This window comes from Pithys albifrons, chromosome 1 (genome assembly GCF_047495875.1).
Source record: "Pithys albifrons albifrons isolate INPA30051 chromosome 1, PitAlb_v1, whole genome shotgun sequence".
NCBI classification, from domain to species: domain Eukaryota; kingdom Metazoa; phylum Chordata; class Aves; order Passeriformes; family Thamnophilidae; genus Pithys; species Pithys albifrons.
The window spans coordinates 119,019,695-119,041,584 of record NC_092458.1 but is presented as its reverse complement, the minus strand read 5'-3'; the positions used below and the strand labels follow the sequence as shown (position 1 = coordinate 119,041,584).

General features: G+C 41.6%; 1 protein-coding gene across 2 annotated transcripts in view; it reads right to left on the bottom strand.

Annotated features, from left to right (window-relative positions):
* Window positions 1-21,890, bottom strand: part of USP9X (ubiquitin specific peptidase 9 X-linked) — a 102,624-nt gene that overhangs the window by 62,770 nt on the left and 17,964 nt on the right. For both annotated transcript variants that reach the window (XM_071565605.1, XM_071565597.1), the window contains exons 2-10: window positions 14,785-15,038; window positions 10,897-11,042; window positions 10,526-10,605; window positions 5,978-6,090; window positions 5,032-5,250; window positions 3,772-3,887; window positions 3,270-3,521; window positions 3,054-3,192; window positions 1,407-1,559 (exon numbers count right to left, since the gene is read on the bottom strand). In XM_071565605.1, the coding sequence (XP_071421706.1) occupies window positions 1,407-1,559; window positions 3,054-3,192; window positions 3,270-3,521; window positions 3,772-3,887; window positions 5,032-5,250; window positions 5,978-6,090; window positions 10,526-10,605; window positions 10,897-11,042; window positions 14,785-14,880 (1,314 nt within the window). In that variant the 5' untranslated portion in view covers window positions 14,881-15,038. The remainder of the gene's footprint in view (window positions 1-1,406; window positions 1,560-3,053; window positions 3,193-3,269; window positions 3,522-3,771; window positions 3,888-5,031; window positions 5,251-5,977; window positions 6,091-10,525; window positions 10,606-10,896; window positions 11,043-14,784; window positions 15,039-21,890) is intronic.

Below are 21,890 nucleotides of genomic sequence, written 5' to 3'. Positions count from 1 at the left end.
CACAGACCTTAATTCAAGTAATCTGTGCATTGCTCTGTTACATGATGAAATTTTCTAAACAGGACTTTGGGATAATGAGAAAAGACTTTATTGAGTTTCAGCCTGTGCAGTTACTGTCAGGATGGAACTGAAGTCTCAATATTATGAAGACAGTTGAACCAGCCCCAAGTGTTTGAAGTGTAACCTGAAAACAGTGCAGGGACACCTGGGTAGATCCACTTCAGCCAAACTGTTAACACATTCAGAACAGCAAGAACACATGTGAATTAGGGATACAATCCTGCCCAGCTCCTGTATTGGCCCTTGCCATGGTGTAACTCCAGCTGGCAACCAAAAGCACCACACACCCTCACCCACCCTCCACCCCTCACTGGGATGGGGAAGAGACTCACACAGAATCACAGACTGTTCTGAGTTGGAAAGGGCCCACAATGACCATCGAGTCCAACTCTTAAGTCAATGGCCCACACAGGGGATTGAATCCATGACCTTGGCATTATTACAACCAAGTTTTAGCCGACTGAGCTAATCAGGAGGGTAAAAGTGAGAAAACTTGTGGGTTGAGACAAACAGGTAAATAAATATTTTGCTTTATTTACATAGTTATATAAGCTACTGTGAAGAAATTTAACTCCATCCCTGCCCAAACCAGCACAGCCCTCTGGCTTCTTAATCAGATTTAGCCCTCCCACACTTGGAGGACTGGCCCGAGGGCTTACTCATACAGTCAAGAGTTTCACTACCCACTAGTTAGGAACAAGATCCATGTAGTCGTGCTTGCTTCTATCCTAACATGACTTTTTATCTTCTGTATTGTCACTAAGTCTTAATGATTTTGTCTCTTTAGCTGCCTGTTCTGTGCATTAAGCTTGGGCAGCCCTCAGCTACAGAGACCCAGCTGCACCATTCATTTCAGTAAACAAAGTCAACATTGCAAAATGTGTAATGTTTCAAAAACAATTCTTACAATACAAAGGAAAGAACTTGCAGTTAAACAACTTCTAGAACAGTCATTCTTATAAGCCTTACTAACCACACTCTGGCCAGGGAAAATTTACACAACTGTGGCAAACTCAGGGATTAGCAATATATATTCTTAACACATTTTAAAATATTAAGTTATCATGTATCACATCTCTGCTCTACACTGAGGGTTCCTTAATACTTAGAGTAACTTTTGTACCATGTTCTGAACTGTTCCTTCAGACTCCACATGTGTGTGTGGCTGATCCCTTCCACTGAAGGCATTTGAGAAGACAATTTTGAGAGCCCTAAAAAGGAACACCATTTGATTTCAACTTTAGCTTTCTAACACCAAGCAGAAGAATCCCAGGTTGTCTTCTCAACACAAGACATACACTAAGATCCCACCTGTGCAGAGCCCAACAAGCAGCTGAGTTATTTACCTGTGCAGCCCAAATGTTGTCAAGATCCTGCAGAGTGAGGGCTTTCTCTTTGATGACAAAGCGGAGGATTTTCTCTAACTTCTCTACATATTGCGGTTGATGAAGACTATCTCTTAACACAATTGACAAAATATTGTTCTGCTGGATCCATTCCTGAATATAAAAAAAAAAGTTGTGCAATCTCAAATTATTCAGGTGTCGCCACTGATATTTAAACTACAGATTAAAATTCGACCCATTACAGATTAAGCAAGAAAGATGCAGCGCAAGAGGACAGTATTTATCTCTAACTTTAATTTCCTTTTTTTTAAAAAAAGAACACCAGCATTTTAAATAATCCATTATACTTGTCACTGTGATACCTTAAGGGGAATTTTTTTTCAGGCTTATTAAAATCATGACCTCAAAGCACAAAAATGTTCAAACCACTTCAAACATAAGAAGCCAACGTGAAGAACAGTTAACTCTTCTGTTCACGGAACAAAATTCTTATATTCCAATTCACAGTCATTAAATACCAAAACCAAATTATTTAAGACACTTCTACCTTCACTGCTACACCTACAGCATATCCCATAAAAATGACATGAGGACTGAAATATAAAAAATATTAGATTATTTCAGTGCTGCCACTTAGAAGGTTTTTGAAATGCTTCTTATGGAAGAGACAAATATTCAAGCCATATTTAAGCAGACACAATTTTTTCAGTGGTGGCACTGACATGGTCAGACTGTTGATTCCAACAAACAAACATCCACAGCATTGTCCCTTCCAACAACGTTCTGACTACAGACTTACAACACTCAACCTTGTCTTGTGGAATACTTAAATCTACAAGTTTTCATTTAAAAATAGAGGTCTTGTCTGAGATGCCAAACTATAAGGAATATGTAAAAAAGAGATCTATTTCCTCCTCTTCCTTTAAAAAGATCAAACTGCAGTTATTCTTTCTTGTCAGATGTCCTTTTGTAGATTACAAACCTCACAACAGGTGGCCAGTCAAGGAGATGGGGCAGAACAGTGTAAAAATCCCTTAACATGACTACATTTTACAAAGATGAAGAAAAAAATTGTTCTTATTTTAACTCTATAAATACTCATTTTCATAGTTTCCATTATATACTTCCAAGCAACAGTGTTCAAAACACATCAATATTAAATAAAACAAACATGTGACATCTAGAACTTTCTGCCCCACAGACTCCAGGCTCTGGCATGTGAAAAGCAGAAGCTGGAACTCCAGTGAGCTGACACACAAAGCCCAGACTACGTCCTTATTTAAACAACTATTACATTTCCATTCTGGCATTACAGTTTCAAATGGATCCCACTTTTTTACTGAGGTTTGGGTTTGGGTTTTTCAGAATATAAAACCCACGACACTCAAGGATCCATTTCTGAGGCAGGTTTGAGCAGCACTGAAAAATAATTCTCAACAACAGCTTTGACACAAATAGAACATTTTTTCTCAGAGAGGCAACTATTACAATGCCTTATTTCCCTCAGGTGATACAAACTGTTGCTAAAACTATATATGAACACAGGCAGTGGGGGGGGGGATCCACAATGTACAGCTACTTGTACAATTAAAGCAATAAGGAGAAACAAAATCTACTCAATGAACTTGAGTGAAAAGGTGAACTTACTGCCATTCTTTCAGCTGTGAGCCACTCCTCCTCTTCAGGGTTACCATGTCGGTGAGTATAATATGACACACTGGATATTACTTTGTTAACTTCATTTAGTGCATTCATTTTACCATTGAAAGAGGAAATTTGTAACAACCTGTGAGAGAAATTTAATGTAAGAAGTGTGGAAAAAAATGTCAGCAGTGGCAGATTATATTAGAAGTAGCATCTTACCTAAGAATCATTTTTAACCTAAATATTTCTAAATTTTTTACAGTTTCTTCTTGTCCTGGAACTCTGGAAGCTAAGTTCTTTAGAGATTTGATTATCATTGACAGAGCATCATTTTTGGCTTCATTCTTTGCTTCTTTTTTCAGTTCATCATCTGTTAAATTTTCTAAAAATTGTGGAACCATTTCTATAATTGGAAGAAAATATTTCTTCACTGTATGTAACGTTAGAAATTCGAAACATTGTCCAAATGGCCTAAAAAAGAAAGAAAAAGGAGAAAGTGCCATAATCAGCAGTTGTGTGATATTATGATAGTAAAGTGAAATTAAATCAAGAAACACAAGTCTACTCAGAAGCACATGAAATGGTGAAGGTGAACACAACGAGCTAAGAGAGGGAGTGAGGGGTTGTGCTTCTAGAAAAGACTCAGCTTTGTGCTAACAGAATGTTTTATACTGAGGTCACCTTTTCCAAATGCACAAATTATTAAATTAAAACCCCTTACTTGATGAGAGCTGCAATGATCTGAACATTCAATGCTGATCCACTCATGAAGCGATCGTGCAAGATCTGAAATCCATTTAATGTGCCAAATTTGTTGATAAGATCTACGAGCCAACCCTGCAATACAACAGTAATTTTTTGACATTTACAAACTATATTTTAATGTTAATGACAAAAATCTGCTTTACAAATGTCTTTACACAATAGTTTACAAGTTCAGTCTTAAGGAAATGCTTGAGAATAGGCAACAAGATCTTTCCTGTTACCACATCAAAGGACAGATGCTGTGTATTAGCTATTCAGAGAGATTTATCAAATATACAGGAATAAAACTGAATATACTCCAGGTTTTGCTTTGGCTGCTAAGTTACTACAGAGAGTATGACACTTCTGGTATTTTCTCTGGGCCCTGGATGTGATAAAGTCACATACAAAAACATTAGGAAAGCAAAGTGACAGCAATGCAAGGAAGCTCAAGGACTTCTTTATCTTTGGTTCTTACATATCAACAGCTGACAGTTCTAGCAAAAAGAAAAAAAAAAGAAGAAAAAAGAGGGGGGGAAAAAAGAAAGAAAGCAAAAAAATACAATTAACTCCTGTTGTCATACCAATGCCTTTTGGAGTTCAATTCTGAAAAAGTTCAGACCCAGGAACCAGAACAGATTACTAATCTGCACAGCCAGTTAAAAAACCAAGCAAAACCCCAAGTAACCACAACTACAAAAACAAACAAATAACGAAAACCAAACAAAAACCCCAAAACCAAACCTTCAAACCACCCCCTGCAAAACCAAACCAAACCTACCAAAACCCACACTGACGCTAGTATCCCATGTCCAATTAAAAACATCTCTCCCATCATTAGAAACTATTAAAAAAGGGAGAGAAAATTCCTACTTTATGCCAAAATCCCCTCCCCAAAATGCGTCACCCACAAAATCAGGTTAAGTGAGCAGGTAAATCCATCCCCTGGTAAACCCAAGTGAGCCAATTAACACAGCAGGAATGGCATTCCAACAGAGCTGTGCCAGCTGAGCACAGAAACATGTGACAGTTTCACTGCAGACTCAAGATGGAAGAGTTGGAAGGGGAGATGTACATTAAATCACTACCAAGAGTGATAACCAGCAGAACATCTTTGTGATACAGAGAAGAGAGGCAGCTTTTCCCCTGCCCCTCTAAAAACACTTCTCTGTGGCTACTCTGCAATCAGACAGCACTGCATGAAGGTAAAGCCACAGGTCTGAAAAGGCCCTCACACCTTTGGTGATCGTGGGTCGGGAGGGCGGGCATAGAGCTCGTCTTCAGCCAGCTGGACTCCTGCAGGAACTGTTTCTGAGGGACGAGTACCATTGTACAGATGGAACTTGCAGTGAGGATTTAAGGCCATGGCAAGAAGTTCAAGAAGAGGAAACCAATCTTGGGACAGCTTGGCCACACATAGTTCCACTAGTCGATGAGTGTTGTTAATAATACACCTCTGTTGAGAAAGAAACAACAACTAAGAATGTGGAAGGTGATTGCACAATGAATATGAACCATAAACTGTGAACCATCATTACCTCCCATGTGGAGTGGCATAAGAGTTTTACAACACTGTATTTTCATTTGCACTTCTTTCAAGAAAGCCTTTAAACAAACTCCAAACTATCTGTTTTCAGACAGAAATTAAATTTAGGGGACAGAAATGAGACACTTTTTAGATGAGACATTCATGAATCACCACTGTGCTATTAACTTTTCCTTCTTTCTCTCATTTTTCTCATAGATTTCAAATCTGCTTACACAGATCTTTATAGTTTCTCATTTAGCAGGTGTCTGGTTGTCCAGCAGGTAATTATTATGTTCATGCAGCTGGTACAGACACGAGTCAGCAGGTTGCTAAAAGCTTTATGGCCCAGCATGCACATAAAAATAAGCAGGTCTCTAGACATCTGGCCAAAGACAGCCAGCCCAAAAAGAGCTGCACTACCAAACATACATGGTTCCATTCCTCCCATATCAGCTCTCTCATGTTTTATTTCCTTCCAAAAACACTGGAGGTAATAAAGTGAAACAATTACAGAAAAGTGACTCCCCTGACCCACCCCTGTACACAAATCTTCTTACAGCTCACTGCTGATTTTCCAAAATTAAATTCAGATTTTGCACTCTCCTCCCCTATTTAAACTACCATGATTTCAGAAACACAAACTTTAAACACTCACATGAATTTCAAACTTCCAGCCGCTCACTGCCTCATCTGTAAGGATTTTTGTGAAGGATATTGTTAATCCATCTCGAAAAAATCGCTGACATGCTTCACTTTTGACGTCAAGGCCTATTTTAAAATAGAAAAACAACAATTAAAACATGGAATTTCGGTGGATACATGGACTTTTCAAATGCAGGAAGCAGGGATTTGGTGTACTGGTGTTGGTTTCTTCACAGTAGCTCGCACAGGGCTGTGTTTTGGGTTTGTGCTGGAAACAGTGTTGATAACACAAGGATGTTTTTGTTACCGCTGGGCAGCAATAACAGAGCCAAGGCTTTTCCTGCCTCTCACACCACCAAGCCAGCGAGTGGGCTGGGGGTGCACAAGGATTTGGGTGGGGACAGAGTCAGGGCCACTGAGCCCTTCTGACCACAGGAGCTGGAGCAGGTCCAGAGAAGAGCAACGAGGCTGGTGAAGGGACTGGAGCACAAGTCCTGTGGGGAGAGGCTGAGGGAGCTGGGGGTGTTTAGCCTGGAGAAGAGGAGGCTCAGAGGTGACCTCAGCACTGTCTAGAACTCCCTGAAGGGAAGTTCTGGCCAGGTGGGGGTTGGTCTCTTCTCCCAGGCATTCAGCAATAGGACAAGGGGGCACGATGGGCTCAAGCTCTGCCAGGGGAAATTGAAGTTGGAGATCAGAAAAAAAATTCTTTGCAGAGAGAGTGCTCAGGCATTGGAATGGGCTGCCCAGAGAGGGGGTGGATTCACCATCCCTGGAGGTTTTTAAATTGAGATTGGCCGTGGCACTGAGTACCATGATCTGGTAAAGGGACTGGAGTTGGACAAAGGATTGGACTTGATGATCTCGGAGGTCTTTTCCAACCCAGTTGATTCTGTGATGTCCCAGACCACCTGGTGTCGTGATCAGGTACAGAGATGGGGAAGGAGGAAGGGGGACACTCAGAGTGATGGTTTAGTCTTCCCAAGTCACTGCTCCATGTGCGGGAGCCAGGCTGTTCTGGGAATGGCTGAGCACCTGCCCACGGGAAGTGTTTTGCTTTGCTGGCACACACAGCGTTGGCTTTACCTGCTGAACTGTCTTTATCTCCACCCATGAGTTTTCCCACTTTTACCCTTCCAATTCTTCCCCATCCCAGCGAGTGGCTGAGGGGGGCTGAGCTGCTGGCTGGGGTTAAACCACAACATTTGGACTTAAAAGGTTTGGTGTTTAAAGCTTCAGAATTAATTTTTAAAAAAGCCTTGGATGAAGATAAACTTACATAAGCTTGTATGAACAACAAACTTGATGGATTATGTTCTAGTAAAGCCAGCTCAGAAAGTTACACTCCTTTACATAACTTTTAAATTATTTTTAAAAATATGTGATAGGGGTTGTTTTTCTTCACATGTTTGCAGTGTGCAGATATACTGCAAAAATAAGTACAATCTTTATCTTCCATTTTATTTGTTATCTCTTATGTACTTTTTAACAGTAAAACCTGGTGAGTGAAGAGGAGTAAAAATAACCATTTCAAGGAAATGCAGAAGATACAGCTTCAGTAAGGAACTCTGAAGGGTCCCACAGAAATGCAAATGAATCATCTGGAGAGATGGATATGGTCTTTAGTGGATGATGTTACTGGGCTGCTTAACTTCTGGATACACACATGCACATGCACACACTGACTTTATTTTTTTTTGGCACTAAGGCCTCTCTTTCCCACTCCGTAAGCATTTATAATTCATCAAAAACACAGATCTGGGATCAAGTCTCAAGGTTTACGATGTGTAGTGAGATCTCCTTTCAGTTTAAATAAGCTACAAATTCAAAAAATTGCTTTGCATTTTGCTGGAGTGTGTCACATTGGAAAGTTCTGGCAGCATGTTAAAGACTGAGTGTAAACTTTAGGAGCAATAAAATCCTTTTGAAAGAGTGGCCTGTAAAATACCAAAACCCTAAACCAAACCAAACCAACTCTTTTTTTTCCCCCTTTAAAATTTACAGCATCCAACTCGTTGTGACATTTATTTCTGGAGCAAATTTCATTACTGAAAACACCCTCTAAGTATTCCACAATTGTTGAGCAGTTAAACATCAGTCTTGCTATTGAATGCTATTTTCCAAACATATTTTCTTCTATAAGCAAATAACTCCAGACTATCATTTGATGGTCTCATGGCTTGTTTAACAAAGAATAATACACTGATGCCTACACACAAAAAGAGAATTTTTCATAAATAAATTCATCTGCCAAAAATAATGCGAGTCACAGTCTAGACAGGATTTATGCTACTCTGTCAAATTTGCTCCTTTCACTTGAAGGTGGTAATAATGACATTTAATTCTCACTAGTACTTTCCATTAGTTCAGTTACATCCCTTTGAATTTTAGTTCCTGGAAAGATTCACAGAGCATGCAAATATCCCTCTTACAGACAGGGTCACAAAGGCAGCAGTTACCCCAGTCACTCCAGAATGCTGATGGCCACTGGCTGGGTCAGGACAAAACCTACTTAAGAACCCTCATCACTAGAAAATGGTGTTTGACAAAATAAAAATGTAGTGGGCTCTTTCCAGGTTTTGCTGTTTCACAATTTAAATGAGATACAGACTGAAGGTCAGAGTTTATGTAATTCAACAGCTGGTTATTTTTCTATTTCTCCTTGCAGTTCCTCCTTTTTGAAACAGAACTCCTCAAAATATGAGACATTCCTGTAGACAGGTAGTACAGTGTCCAATTTTAGATCTTCTCAAGGTAATGGAACACATTTTCAATCCATTAAGACACGTACACAAGAGAACCACTTAAATTACTTCTCTATATATACACTACTCTGAAGGGGTGCCTGCCAAGGTCTGAGCTCCCAAACAGTGTCAGTTACACAGAGTTACACCCTATCACATTCCCTGAGAACTGGAAGTTATTTAAAAAAAGAACCATCTCAGCCATCATGTAACTCCAAGTAACAAAGTTAAAAAAAAAAACACAAAAAAAATTAAGATGTAACCATAAAGATAACACAGTTAAACAACTCCTTCTAACAGCTTTCCTTGTTTTCTCCTTATCCAATAATCCTTGCACATGTACACACACAGGAATTCATCGAGAGACCAAGAGGAAACACCATTAAATAGCAGCACAAAAGGACTTTCTAGAATTGGACACCAACAGCTTAATAAAAATCAAACTGCATAAAGCATATGAATATATTTCCACTGCTTTTCACAACTTCAAGAGGAAAAATAAGCTTTTTGTTTGGAACTTTCAACTAAGCCTGACGCTTTGGGGAAGTTGATGTTGGGAGCAGCTAAAATCTCGTTCTGCTCTTATTACTTCATGGCATTGACAGTTTTTTGGGTTTGGTTTTCATTCTTTTAAAGATGACTTAGCAGCTGGCAGAACATACGTCTCCTCTCTCGCAAATCACAGGCAGAGAATTTCTCTCTTGCTCTGTTCCAACAACCCAGACACAAAGGTGGTTGTGCTTCCTTTCGATAGGTTGGCATTTCTGTTGCTTCTGAGCAGATGTGATCCCTCCAACATCCAAAACTCACCTCAGGATTCCTGCCAGACCCTGCACATGTAAAGCCACCCCTGCCAAGCCAACTATGGCTGATAAATCAGTGTTGGCAACAATATGTCGTTATCCTGTGCTGGATCACAAGGATTCAACCCCAACTTTTGTTTCCCCAAAGTGTCCCAAAGCAAAAAAGACTCAGCAATCAAAATAACCCAGAATATCATGACCACAACCAGCTTTTCAGTCTTAAAACTGTTTCAGAATTACTTTTATTATTGTGGAAATGAAGTCATCCTGGGCCAGTGGCATGTAAAAGTAAGAACAGAAACTTTGTACGACACACTTGAAACACAACTAGATGGTAAGTGCAGACAACCTAAAATATTATTTTGATCTGACTTTCAATATTACTCAAGCATTGGAGGACCAAACAAAGCCACTTCCCAGGAGAACAGAATTTTTCAGAACGCATGAGGAATTTGTCAATCTGACTGGTAAAATTCAGCACACAGAGCCCTAACAAGGAGCCCTCCCACTTCCCCATCAGACACAGCAAGCACTGGTAGGATTGTTAGTCTAAGTCATGCTGCTTACAGTTCTAGCTTTTCTCCAATATTCTCAAAGGTATGTGTGTGTCAAAATTGAACAAAAATTTACAGCAGGACATTTGGGAGCTAAACTAGCAACTTATTTAAGAAACAAAACAAAACTAGAATTCTTTGCGTTTTAGTATCTGTTATAAACTCACTAGGTCCGATATCAAAGTGAATACAGAAAACAGGTATGACAGGATTTTTATGTCTGTGAGCTTATTCAACTTTCCTACTCATGCTAAGGCATCTAATTTCTAACTACATTGATGGCTTCTTAAAATTTCTGATCTATGAAGGTTTTCCGTAGCATTCTGACACAATCTCCAGGGCAAGGGTTGTTAAGAGAAACCACAAATTATTAAGAATTTTTAAGCCTCCACCAGGGATTTAAAAGATCAAGAAAAGACTTCACACAGTGGTCCAATAATCATTAATTGTCTTTTCAGCTTACCTTTTTTACTTAGGTCAATAGCAGCTTCTAGAAGAACTTCTAATTCCCCCTTCGGCAACACAGGAACAACCCATCGAGGCCTATGTTCAAAAACAAACCCAATTTCAGTTGTGCCTCTGAAGAAAAATCCTTGACTCTGTAATGCTTTTAATTACAGGTTAACTATATATATTTTTAAAGGCCCTGATGAGTACACTACAAAACCCAAACCCAACCCAAACAAAAATCCACTCTGCTTTGAACCTCTCTCTCTTTATAAATTTAACTAAGTAAAACGACGTTCCAGTAAAACAAAGATGCAAGAGTCCTGATTCCACTATCAAGATATTTGCAGAAATAATCTACACCCTCTGAAGAAAGTGTGAAAATACCTGTTGATCATGTCATCCAACTTTGCCAGGTCTGTGTGTGGAAATGCAGGCTCCTCATCCTCAAGCTGGGGTGGAGCATCAGCTTGGCCCTGCTCATCAGGTGGGGTAGCTGGGGAGTTCTCATTGGAAGAATCAGGTGAAGAAGTCTAAAATTGGTAAGAAAAATACTTCAAATATCACATACATTTTCTGTGGCATTTTTACTTCATGTTGTGTTTCAAAGATCATTTGAAAAAAGTGTATGCCAACATAAAATCCTTCCATTTCAGACTGAACAGAAAATACAGCGTAAAATGCACTATTTGCTTTCTACCTTGATAGTTTTAAAATTAACCCACGTGCCTGGTGAGGAAAGTATTTTTGTCAGAGTTCTACTTTCTAGAAGGTGAAATGAATATACGGAAGCTCCAGTTTGTACACCCTTCTGCAGAAAAGATGACTGTTTTAGGTAGAAGCACAACCTTCAGCAACAGCACTGAAGAAAATAATCATGAAAAAGTTTCTTTAAAGTTTGCTAAAAATTAATAACCCACTACTGTAACTCTCTACTAACCCACCTTCAGGAATGTGATTAAGTCAAGGCCATTTTGATGGGCCATGCAAATACAATGCATTTTACAGATGTAATTTATTCATACACACAAACAGTATGAATTGACAATAGTAAAGCTTCAAATCAGAACAGCAAGATTTAGGAGGACAAAACCTCCAGCACATTTTCCACACGTAGTATCATATCTGGTTAGTACGGAGGTATTTCCTTCACAGCACCTTCCACAGTGCTGGATTTTGGATTTGTGACCAAAACAAGCACTGAAAACACACCAGTGTTTTGTCTGTTGGTGAAGTGCTGGCACAGATTCAAGGCCCTGTGTTTCTCCTTGTTAACTCCTGTCAAAACAGAGACACAGGCAGGAGCTCCGTGAGATGGAAGCAGAGAAAGGCCACCTGGGATGAATACGAGGGTGTTATTGTAGGATGCAGAAATGCAATGGGGAAGGACGAGGCCCACTTGGAATTAAATCTGGCTAACAATGTAAAGAATAACAAGAAGGGCTTCTGCAAATACAACAAAACCAAAATAAATACTTGTGAAAATGTGGTCCTGCTACTGAATGGAACATGGATCATTGCCAACAGAGGCTGCAGAGCAGGCAGAGATACTGAACACCTTTTTTGCTTCAGTTTTCGCTGCCAAAAGGCCAGTCCTCAGGAATCCCTGAGTCAGGAGATCTGGGAGGAGGTCTGGAGGAAGACTTTCCACTGGTTGAGAAGACTGGGTTAGACAGACACTATTCAATTAAACTTCACATCCACAAGTCCATGGGCCCTGATGGGATGGACCCACAAGTGCTGAGGGAACTGGCACACAGCAGTGAGGCCACTCACAACTGTATCTGAAAGGTCATGGCAATCAGGAGAGGTCTGGAAGATTGCAAATGTCACCCTGGTCTTCAAAAAGGGCAAAAAGGACCCAGGGAATTACCAGCCAGTCAGCCTCACCTCAAGCCCTGGAAAGCTGATCGAATGCAGAGGCCATTTCTGTCCATATGGATAAAAAGAAGGTGATCAGTAGCCAGCATGAATTCACTAAAGGTAAATGTGCTTGGCCACCCTGACTGACTTCTATGATCAAACAACTACATGGATGGATGAGGTGAGAGCAGTGGAGATTGTTCACTTCAGCCTCAGCAAGGCTTTGTCACTGTCTCTCACAACATCCCCACAGGCGAACTGAGAAGTGTGGGCTGGATGAGTGGACAGTGAGTGGGACTGAAAATTGGCTGCACAGCAAATCCCAACAGGCTGTAACCAGTGGCACAGGGTTCAGCTGGAGGTCTGTCACTAGTGGTGTCCCCCAAGGTTCAATACTGGGCCCAGGACTGTTTAACTTTTCCATCAGTGACTTGGAGAAAGGGGCAGGTGCCTCCTCAGCAAGTTCACTGATGACACAAAGCTGGGAGAAGTGGCTGATACCCCAGACGGATGTGCAGCCCTTCAGAAGGACCTCAGTAAATTGAAGAGATGGGCAGAAAATTGTCTGAAATTCAACAAAAGCAAGTGCAGGGTCCTGCACCTGGGAAGGAATAACCCAATGCACCAGGACAGGCTGGGCCTGACCTGCTGGGGAGCAACTCTGCTGAGAAGGGCCTGGGGGTCCTGGTGGTCAACACGCTGTCCATGAGCCAGCAGGGTGTCCTGGGGGCCAAGAAGGCCAATGGGATCTGGGGTGCTTTAGGGAGAGCATTGCCAGCAGACAGAAGGAGGTGATCCTGTCCCTCTATTCAGCCCTGGTGAGGATCACCTGGAGTGCTGTGTCTAGTTCTGGGCTCCTCAGGACAAGAGAGACGTGGAGCTCCTCGAGCAGGTACAGAGGAGGTTGACAAAGATTGTCAAGGGACTGGAGCACCTCACTAATGAGAAAGGCTGAGGGTGCTGGGCCTGTTCAGTCTTGAGAAGAGACACAGAGGGGACCTCATCAATGCGTGTATCTAAAGAGGGGGGTGCCAAAAGAATGGACAAGGCTTTTCTTAGTGGTGCCCAACAACAGGACAAGAAGAAAAAGGCAGAAATAGGAAGACAGGAAGTTCCACCTGAAAGAGGAAGAACTTCTACATGGTGCAAATAACTGTGCACTGAAACAGGTTACTCAGAGAGGTTGTGGAGTCTCCAGGACTGAAGATACTCAAAAACTGTCGGGTCACAATCCCAAGTAACATGGTCAGGGAGATCCTGCTTGAGCAGGGAGGTTGGATTAGATGACCACCGGTGATCCCCTCCAACCTTAACCATACTGTGACTCCCACTTTACCTCCCAGCAGTAAGAAGGGCAAGAGGCTGGGAGGGGACTCAGCCAGGAGAGCTGACCTGAACTGACCAAAGAGATACTCCCTGCCACAGAGTCATGCTTGGCAATAAAACAAAGGGGTTTTTTTTCCTGAGGTAGCTGTTGCCTGGGGCTGGTTGGGCCTCCAGCAGCTGGTAGTGAGTGATGGCATTTGCATTACTTGTTTCCCCCTCCCATCCCCCTTCATTTATTAAACTTCGTTTATCTCAGCCCATACAATTTCTCGCTTTTTCCTTCTGATGCTCTCCCCCATCCCACCCAGGCAGAGGGAGTGAGCGACAGGGTGGAGACTTCCTTGGTAGTCAGGGTCAGCCCACCACACACATTCCAAAGTACAATGTATCTCAGGAAGGAGCAACCATTAAACTTTACAGTATTAAAAAAATACCATTTTCATACTGAATTAAATGACAAAGTGTGGCTCTTCTTTTAAATGCTTTTGGCTGCACTGTTTAAAAGGATCTTTTCTGGCATTTTTTCCCCAAGCAAAACAATCATCACATTGTAATGTAGCCTATGAAAGCTTTTGCTTGTCTTTTGAGAGCAAGATAACCTGTTCAACAGAACCATGTGAAGTTGTTCAGGAAGTCTTGGACAATGAACAGAGACTGGGATGTGGCTGCTCTGGAAGAGCTGACACCTGGATAAAAGCTGTTGTATCCAGGAAGTGCCTTTGCACAACTGAGCAGAGACTGAACCCACAGAGAGCAGTTCTGCCAATCTGTGGCAGGTAAGTCTACAATGCAGTTATGAGGAAGCTTCTGGTATCATTCCAAGGAGGCTCCTTATCCAAAATACACATGCTTGAAAGAATTATGCCACTGCCTGAAAACAGAGCATTTTTGCAACGCAGTGTCTGCTTTGCCAACAGCACTGCCTTCATCCCTCAAAGTATTTCTGTATTTCCAGGCACACACACACACAAAAATACCTAATTTAACTAGACATCCCCATGAATATACAAATTCAAATAATTCAGAAACACTATTTCTAAAGAACAATATCCTTTATTTTTAGACAACTTGCGGTTAATACTGTACCTGATTCTGCTGGAGGGGAGGCTGGGACTGTCCATCAGGAGCCTGGCCCTGGCTGTCATTCCCTCCTACCGGAGAGCCACGAGTCGTGGCTGTCATACTCGACACAGGGCAGATCTTTGCAATTTTGTCTGCTTATGTAGTTGATGTGAGAGAAGAAATTATAGTCCACTTAGTAAAGTTGAAGTACCAGCATATGCTTGCCTTAAAAAGCTCCAACTCAAGAACATGACATCTTGCAGAGACCATTGCATAACCTGTGGGGGGAAACAGGATGCTGGATTAACACGTGCACACAAATGCAACCCACACCTCAAAAAGAACAGCACAGAAACAAACACACTGATACAGAGAATCTTTTATTCTAGACTCAGTATGTATTGAATACAACTAAAAACGTCACATTTGAAATATCTGACAGGATTTTAATGTTCTGAGTAAAAATTACACTGGCAATCACCTTTGTACCTCCGAGAAACTGACACACACCAAAATGCAGCTGTGTCCTCTGACTCTGCTGTGCCTGAATTGCTACAGTAGATTCTCAATCTGAATTCAGTGCTGCTCAAGGTCTGTGCAGAAATGACCTGGTTACGAGCCTAAAAAGCCAAAGTTGTCATCTTTTCCAATACCCTTCTCCTGACACTGCTTAGGGGCAGATGTCTGAGAGGGAGTCAGAGACTGATTCCCCCTCAGCTGAGACCAAGAGACCAACCCTGCAGCCAAAATTCCATTAGCACACCAGTATTCACCCACGGAACTTGACCTGTATTCCCTTTCTCCCAAAGCCTGAGTCCACAGGCCCTTCAGCCCCACTGCAAAGCCCACCACACCCCCACCAAGTACTTCAGTGTATTATATAAAGAAAATTCTGACACCAGATTTGTTGAACTTGTAATTGTGATACCAACAGTTCAATATTTGCTCAGTGTTTCAACTTCATTGCATTACATACAGACAAAAAGAGTAGTATTAAGTTATAGCAGCAATTCCACGCTACACCACCGGGCTCTGTGTAATTCATGGAAGATGAAATGTAATTTCCCAGTGCAACTCAGACTTCCAAGCACCACATAAACCAACAACAGCTCTCTGAAAGTTAAAAAAGCCAAGTAAGGCAGCAGAAAGAGCTGTACGAGCTTTCAGCAAGACACATCAGTGTCCCTGGCAGTGCTAAGTCTCCAATCAAACAGCAAAAATGTCAAGTTAACAAGCTGGAGTGAAATTCCTGTTGTAACACTTTGCATATTTTTAAGTGTTTTATGATGTCTCATCTCAAGTTAATTTTCAATGCTTTTGCCTTCCTCCAAGACACTTTAAAATACTTTCTTAAATTGTGCTAATTTGCAGGCATTACATATGCAATAAAAATTGACTGAGTACAATGTACCTCCCCTGCCCAGTCTCCAATATTGACAGCACCAAGGAATTTAGAGAGCTCTAATAATGTCACTAAAATAATATTCACTTTAGAATGAAACTGTATTCTTTGAAAGCACTCAACTGGAATCCATCTCAGATCTCCAAAATTCATGTTCATAGGGCTTAGGAAGACTACCAAGTGCAGAACAAATGCACTGCCAACACAAAATTTTATTTAGGAAGAAATTTACTTTTTAAACGAAACTTTTAAAATTAATGTATTTGGCATTTAACAGGTGCTTTTTTACAAATGCCCTCCTGAGTGTTTAATTGGTTTCTATGATGTTTAGACAGCTCACTAGGTAGAAAGTCCTAGCCAAAGTTTCCTGCCACATATATCTACACACACTGCAGTCTCCTGCAGTTCAGTGCAGTCAGTTCCCCTGCACTGCCTGATGGGGCTTCAAGGCACTTGCACAGAACAGCGAGATCAAAGTGCTGCCAACTCACACTGCACTGTTCAACAGCCCCAAGCCAACTACAAGCAATAAACTTCCTTTAATCACAACCATTCTTCCTTAACAGATCTGGTTCACAATCCAACCACATAAAAACTTGTGCTGGCACAAGGAGTGAGGTAGCAAAGGAGAAAGAAAAGGGCAAAGCAGCTCTTTCTTCCAGCAGCAATCCTGGTCCTCTGGCAGCTGCAGCTCCACAGTCACCTGCACCAAGAGCTGCTCCATCTCATCTCTTTCTTATTTAATGCTTTGGGTTAAATTACCATGAAAAGAGCTGGTCCAGAGCACTAAAGGAAACAACAACAAAACCCCACCAAAGTTACAAGGACTGATTATTTTCAGTTTCTTTAATTATCTGAGATGGTGCCCTGCAAGGCCAGAGAGCATTCCTCCCAGGACAAACTGCAGCTCTCCTGTCAGACTGACACTACTCAGTCTGCACCCTCAGGCTTGTGTCTCTGCTTGGCTGAAGGGTGTCAGCAAAGCATTCCTGAAAATTCCGTTCTGCTCAAGGCACTTAACGTAATTTAACTGGGAAATCCATGAAAGCTACTACTGAAATATCCAACTTATTCAAAATCATGCAAATTCACAGAGTAAAGCAAAACATAAGGAAAATATTCAGAATTTTATCCATACTAGTAAAAGCATTTACATAACAGTCTAACCTATCATTTTCTTCCTCTTATTTAGTGATTGTTTGCTCAAGAGTCGAATCATAATTCTCCATGTGTATTACTTCAATTACATTCCCAGAAAAGTGTGTCTCAGGGCTTCCACAGAATTTCACTTGGCTTGGCCATGTGCACAACTCAAGGCCAACTTCCCAAGTTCATCTCTTTTTCCTCCACATTTGTGTGATGTCCTCAGAGACACAAAGTTTCCAGTCAAGCTGCAGCCAACTGAAAATGCTCCAATAAATCATCTGATTGATTGTTGTAGTATCTGCATATTCTAAATTGCAAGGATATCCGTGATCAGGTGTTTTGCTTCTAATCACAGAATATACAAACTTTTGTAGGTGTAATCACATCCAATTTATGCATTTTAAACAGTATGAGAAGGCAGCAGTTTACCAGTCCTATTTTCATATTTTCAGTCACTCATTTAACCATTTATGTTCCAGAGAAAACACCAAACTGCCCACAGAGAACACACTATTGCTTTCATCTCTCTAGCACCAATTAACAAATTAACTATGAAACTTTTCATTCCCATCACTTCTTCAATGCAGACTATTCAAGTTTTTAGAGTTACAACACACCAAGGCACAGTTTGGCAAAGCTCAAGAACTGCCTTTACACCCATTTATAACTAATTTGATAATCTACAAACACAAGTAAACTGATGTAGTGACACCTCGGTCTGAAGTGGACAGACAGCCCAGGAGAAACAATTCAAACTGCCTGGATCCAGCTGAATTCTAATGGATATTCTGTGTTGGTTTTTCTACAGATCTCATTTCTACTATTTCTGATTTTGGATTCAGCACATTAAGCCACATGAAAAAAAATTTTCACCTTTACCTAAAGCTTTGAATGGATGTTTTGATACAGGACCAAGATGGAGACAAATAACTGTTAAATACCAGACTAATTACTCACTTGCTAATCAAGCCCTCTATGAGGCTATGAAGACTGAGTCAAATGAATCCCACTGACATCCGCTCTTTGCAATCTGAGCAAATTCCCATTTGCTTTTATGCCTTGGCCATTGCCTTGTGTCACCCTGATCCACCAATACAGTTCTTCTAGAGCAGCTTTAGTTTGAGTTTCTCAGAGTCTCTTCAAGAGTAACAAATGCCCCAAACACTTACAGCCTTTCTCCTAAATTAGCAACCTACAGAGTCCCAGCACAAAGCACATGCCAGGTGCCAGGTGGCAGCTGCAGACTTCAAAATGCACTTTATTATTCATGAGCATTACCTGAGCCCTGTCCAGGGTCACAGACCTATTTTGCCTTTATTTGAAGTATTCTGGTTATTTACAACCAAGGACATCTGCTGCAAAATTTACTTTTCCACGTGGTAACAATGAATGTCAGAATAAAAGTCTACTCAACACGCAACAACAGAGCTTGGTAACAACCATAAAACTGTTTATTTATAGAATGACCTTCCTATCCAAACGGGATCCCACTGATGTGCTTTTCCGTCAAAAGTGCTGTGCTGCAAAAAGGCTCAATGGCAGCAACACAATTTTAGGTTGAAAGGTATCATAGAGGATTCCAGGAACTGCCTTCTTAAAATCTTAATAAGTACTGACTCACCACAAGGGTTATGATGTGGTTCTAGTCTACAATTCTAGACTTGGAATCTCACCTTCTACCCTATTCCTTGATTTCAACTGGAACGCCTTCTCATATAGAAACACCTCCCCCAAATCTGTAACACTGACCTAATTCAGCAGTTACACAATCCATACACTCCCACACACATTTACCATTTTCTTTCTTCTCTGTGCCTTGTATCTTTCAGGAAGGAGGAAATTATATATACCATCAGAATAGAGACCTAGTGGTCCCAGTAATTTGCTCATTAACAGTGACATGCACTAAAATTGAAACGCATTCAGTAATTGATGAAAAACTTGTCATTCAGCTGCTACTGAGTACAACAAGATGTGTCTAACTTTGAATGTCTAAAAAATACCTGATAAGCAGCAATCAGAAAATGTTATCTTGAATAGCATATACTGCAAAGAAAATTCCTTTAGGTTCCTTCTAGTAAAGAAGTGAGTGTATATGAGACAGTCAGCTGCAACAGGTTCATCGAATCATAGAATGGATTGGGTTGGAAAAGACCTCCGAGATCATCAAGTCCAACCCTTGGTCCAACTCCTTTACCAGATCATGGCACTCAGTGCCACGGACAATCTCAGTTTAAAAACCTCCAGGGATGGGGAATCCACCACCTCTCTGGGCAGCCCATTCCAATGCCTGAGCACTCTCTCTGCAAAGAAAATTTTCCTGATCTCCAACTAAAATTTCCCCTGGCAGAGCTTGAGCCCGTGCCCCCTTGTCCTATTGCTGAGTGCCTGGGAGAAGAGATCAACCCCCACCTGGCCAGAACTTCCCTTCAGGGAGTTCTAGACAGTGCTGAGGTCACCTCTGAGCCTCCTCTTCTCCAGGCTAAACACCCCCAGCTCCCTCAGCCTCTCCCCACAGCACTTGTGCTCCAGTCCCTTCTCCAGCCTTGTTGCTCTTCTCTGGACCCGCTCCAGCCCCTCAATCTCTTTCCTGAACTGAGGGGCCCAGAACTGAACACAGCACTCAAGGTGTGGCCTCCCCAAGGCAGAGTCCAGGGGAAGGGTCACTGCCCTGGGCCTGCTGGCCACGTTAGTTTTGATCCAGGCCAGGATCCCATTGGCCTTCTTGGCCACCTGGGCACACTGTTGGCTCCTGTTGAGCTTCCTGTCAATTAGTGCCCCCAGGCTCCAACACATTATTTCAAAGGAACAAATATCTCAGCGCTACAGTGGAAGACAGACTTGGAGTAACTGTAATTGTTATGAAATAAAACCACTCACTGAAAAACAGGTTACTACTTCCAGTAACCTCTTTCAGTGATCTTTTCACATTGTACATTTGAAATTAAGACACTCGGCAGCACAAATTTCTGGGATGCTGAAACATCTACACAAACATGTAATTGTATTTGCCCTCAAACTCATAACAAAATAAACATACATACCCTGAAACATATTGCAGTTCCTTCAGGATTTTTTACCTTTTAAATTCAAACCTCAGTGTTGAGAACAAGCTTAGCTAACCTACATCTACTTAACAGTATCCAACTTCATAAAAGATGCTCCTACCCCCAGCACTCACATGAATTTCAACAAGATTGGCCGTGGCACTGAGTGCCATGATCTGGTAAAAGGACTGGAGTTGGACCAAGGGTTGGACTTGATGATCTCGGAGGTCTTTTCCAACCCAATCCATTCTATGATTCTATCATTCTACGCAGTAAAAGCATAGAAAGTGAACTTAGAAAACTGAAGCCCAAGAAATTCTAACCAAAATAAAAGAGTATTCAAGTTAAGGCTGACAACAGTACTCAGCTCTCCTTATCAAGGCCAGGAAACAGATGCATTTGAAGCATATTAATTTCTGCTTTTACAGCATCACAGAATGGTTTGGCTTCAGAACCTCAGTGATCCTCCAGTTCCACCCCTCCTGCCATCGCAGGGACACTTCCCATCAGACCAGGTTGCTCCTTTGATCCAACCTGGCCTTGAACACTTCCAGGGATGGGGCAGCCACAGCTTCTCTGGGCACCCGTCCCGCTGCCTCCCTGCGTTCACAGGGAAGATCTTCTTCCCAATATCCAATGGACACCTACTCTCTCCCAGCCCAAAGCCATCCCCCCCTGTCCTGCTCTTGGTCAAAGTCACTCTCCAGCTCCCCTGCTGCCTCCCTTTGGGTTCTGGAAGGGGCTATAAGGTCTCTTCAGTTTTCTCTTCTTCTGGCTGAACCGCTCCAACCCTCTCAGTCTGACTCCACAGGAGAGGTGTTTCCACATGGAATGACTTCCCAAAAGACTGAACAAATAAAAGAGGAAATCCTTTACACCACTCAAAGGACTGTCCTACTTCAAGGCAATAATCAATGAAGGTCAGGCCCTGAATGGGAACTGGACAGCAGCAATAAGTGTCTTTTTCTGAAAAACATTCATCTGCCAATAATTCTCAGGGCATTTATCAGTCAATGCACCACTGGTAGAAAAGTACATGAAGCTTCTTCATGGATAATGTAACAAGAGGACAAGTCTTCAGACCAGCATTTAGTTCTGTCTACCAAAGTGCAGGAGACACTTTCAGTTCCTGTTCTGCAGGAGAAGTGTTTGCCCATGTGACAGTGCACAGACAAATGCCAAAGATACAGAGCTAAGTCAATGCGTCACATAAACCCCCAGCAAATGGTAAGGAAATTAACCAGGTCTGGGCCTCCCCGCCAGTGTAACCATCCCTTCACCCTCAGGAGCCTCTCAGTGGGAGTTAAGCTGGTCCAACTGGTATGAAAACACAACCATAATGATGTTCAATGTATCTCAGTGACAGGAGGGAGATGGACACAAAACTTACAGCCCCTACAATTCTGTTATTTAAATTACTGGTTTAAGCATTTCCAAGTGATTAATAATCTACATTCAAAAAAATATGGGGTTTATGAGAAGATGAAAATTTTGGTCATGACAGGAAAACAAAGCAGATTTTCAAAAAAAAAAGT